The sequence below is a fragment of the Rhincodon typus genome, unplaced genomic scaffold, assembly GCF_021869965.1.
Source record: "Rhincodon typus isolate 14 unplaced genomic scaffold, sRhiTyp1.1 hic_rhity00011255, whole genome shotgun sequence".
In the NCBI taxonomy this organism is placed as follows: Eukaryota; Metazoa; Chordata; class Chondrichthyes; order Orectolobiformes; family Rhincodontidae; genus Rhincodon; species Rhincodon typus.
In genome coordinates this window covers 1-1,237 of record NW_025976893.1, presented here as the reverse complement: position 1 = coordinate 1,237, position 1,237 = coordinate 1, and the positions used below count along the sequence as shown (strand labels likewise).

The window sequence follows — 1,237 nt, the reverse complement described above, 5'->3', positions numbered from 1 at the left end:
TAGCACCATGACAATTGAAGATTTGGTTGTTATGGTGGAATAATTTTAAATGGGGAAACTCCAAAGGCCAGAATAGGGTTGGGGGAGATGACAGCGATAAAGGGGAACAAAATTATGGAGGAATTGGAAAACAAAGTAATGCTTGATTGGGACACTATGTGAGGTCAGCGAGCCCCATGGGGCTTGGTGGAAGCTCGGACACACTACAGCAGAGTTTGGGATGATCTCAAGATCGCAGATGACGGCACAGGGATGGGGGGCTGGACTGGGCTGTGGGTTACACAGAAACATGGAAGATAGGAGCAGGAGGAGGCCATTCAGCCCTTCGAGCTTGCTCTGCCATTTTTCATGATCATGGCTGATCGTCCAACTAAATAGCCTAATCCTGCTTTCTCCCCGTAACCCTTGATCCCATTCACCCTAAGTGCTACATCTAGTCACCTCTTGAATACATTGAATCTTTTGGCATCAACTACTTCCTGCGGTAATGAATTCCACAGGCTCACCACTCTTTGGGTGAAGAAATATCTCCCCATCTCTGTCCTAAATCGTCCACCCTGAATCCTCAGACTGTGACCCCTGGTTCTGGACACACCCACCATCGGGAACATCCTCCCTGCATCTACCCTGTCCAATCCCGTTAGAATTATAAGTCTCTATGAGATTCACCCCTCATTCATCTGAACGCCAGCAAAAACAATCCCAACCTAGTCAATCTCTCCTCATACATCAGTTCCACCATCCCTGGCATCAGCCTGATAAACTTTCATTGCACTCCCTCAAGAGCAAGAGAATCCATCCTCAGAAAAAGAGACCAAAACTGTACACAATATTCCAGGTGTGGTCCCTGGCCCTGTACAACTGTCACAGTCAAACTGAAGGGCAACCAAGGTCTGGATAGGAGTTTCAGCAGCTGATAACCCAAGTCAGGAGGCAGATAATCCAAGCTGGGAGCAGGCAGATAATCTGGGCCAGGGGCAGATAGCCCGAGTCTGGGGGCAGATAATCCAAGTCAGCCTTAGTTATGGTAAATTCCCAGAAGCTCAAGTATGACAACGAGTTACAAAACAGATTGGGTTCAGCCACAGACAAAGCCATCATGACCAAAATACCGGGGTGCAAAATAAAACAAACCTTTTGTAAGTAGAGGATCATTCCTTTTAACACAGCATAGAAGGTCTTCCAGCCTCTTCTCCCTCGGGGAGCTGTGGGGGAAAATTCAAGACAGATGACGCAT

General features: G+C 47.5%; 1 protein-coding gene across 1 annotated transcript in view; it reads right to left on the bottom strand.

Moving 5' to 3' along the window:
* Positions 1–1,199, bottom strand: part of LOC125482493 (PH and SEC7 domain-containing protein 1-like) — a gene marked incomplete at its 3' end in the record, with an annotated part of 5,415 nt that extends 4,216 nt beyond the window's left edge. Inside the window, exon 1 of the mRNA XM_048594579.1 lies at positions 1,135–1,199. Within this exon, the coding sequence (XP_048450536.1) occupies positions 1,135–1,155 (21 nt within the window). The remainder of the gene's footprint in view (positions 1–1,134) is intronic.
* Between the last annotated feature and the right edge of the window lie 38 nt (positions 1,200–1,237).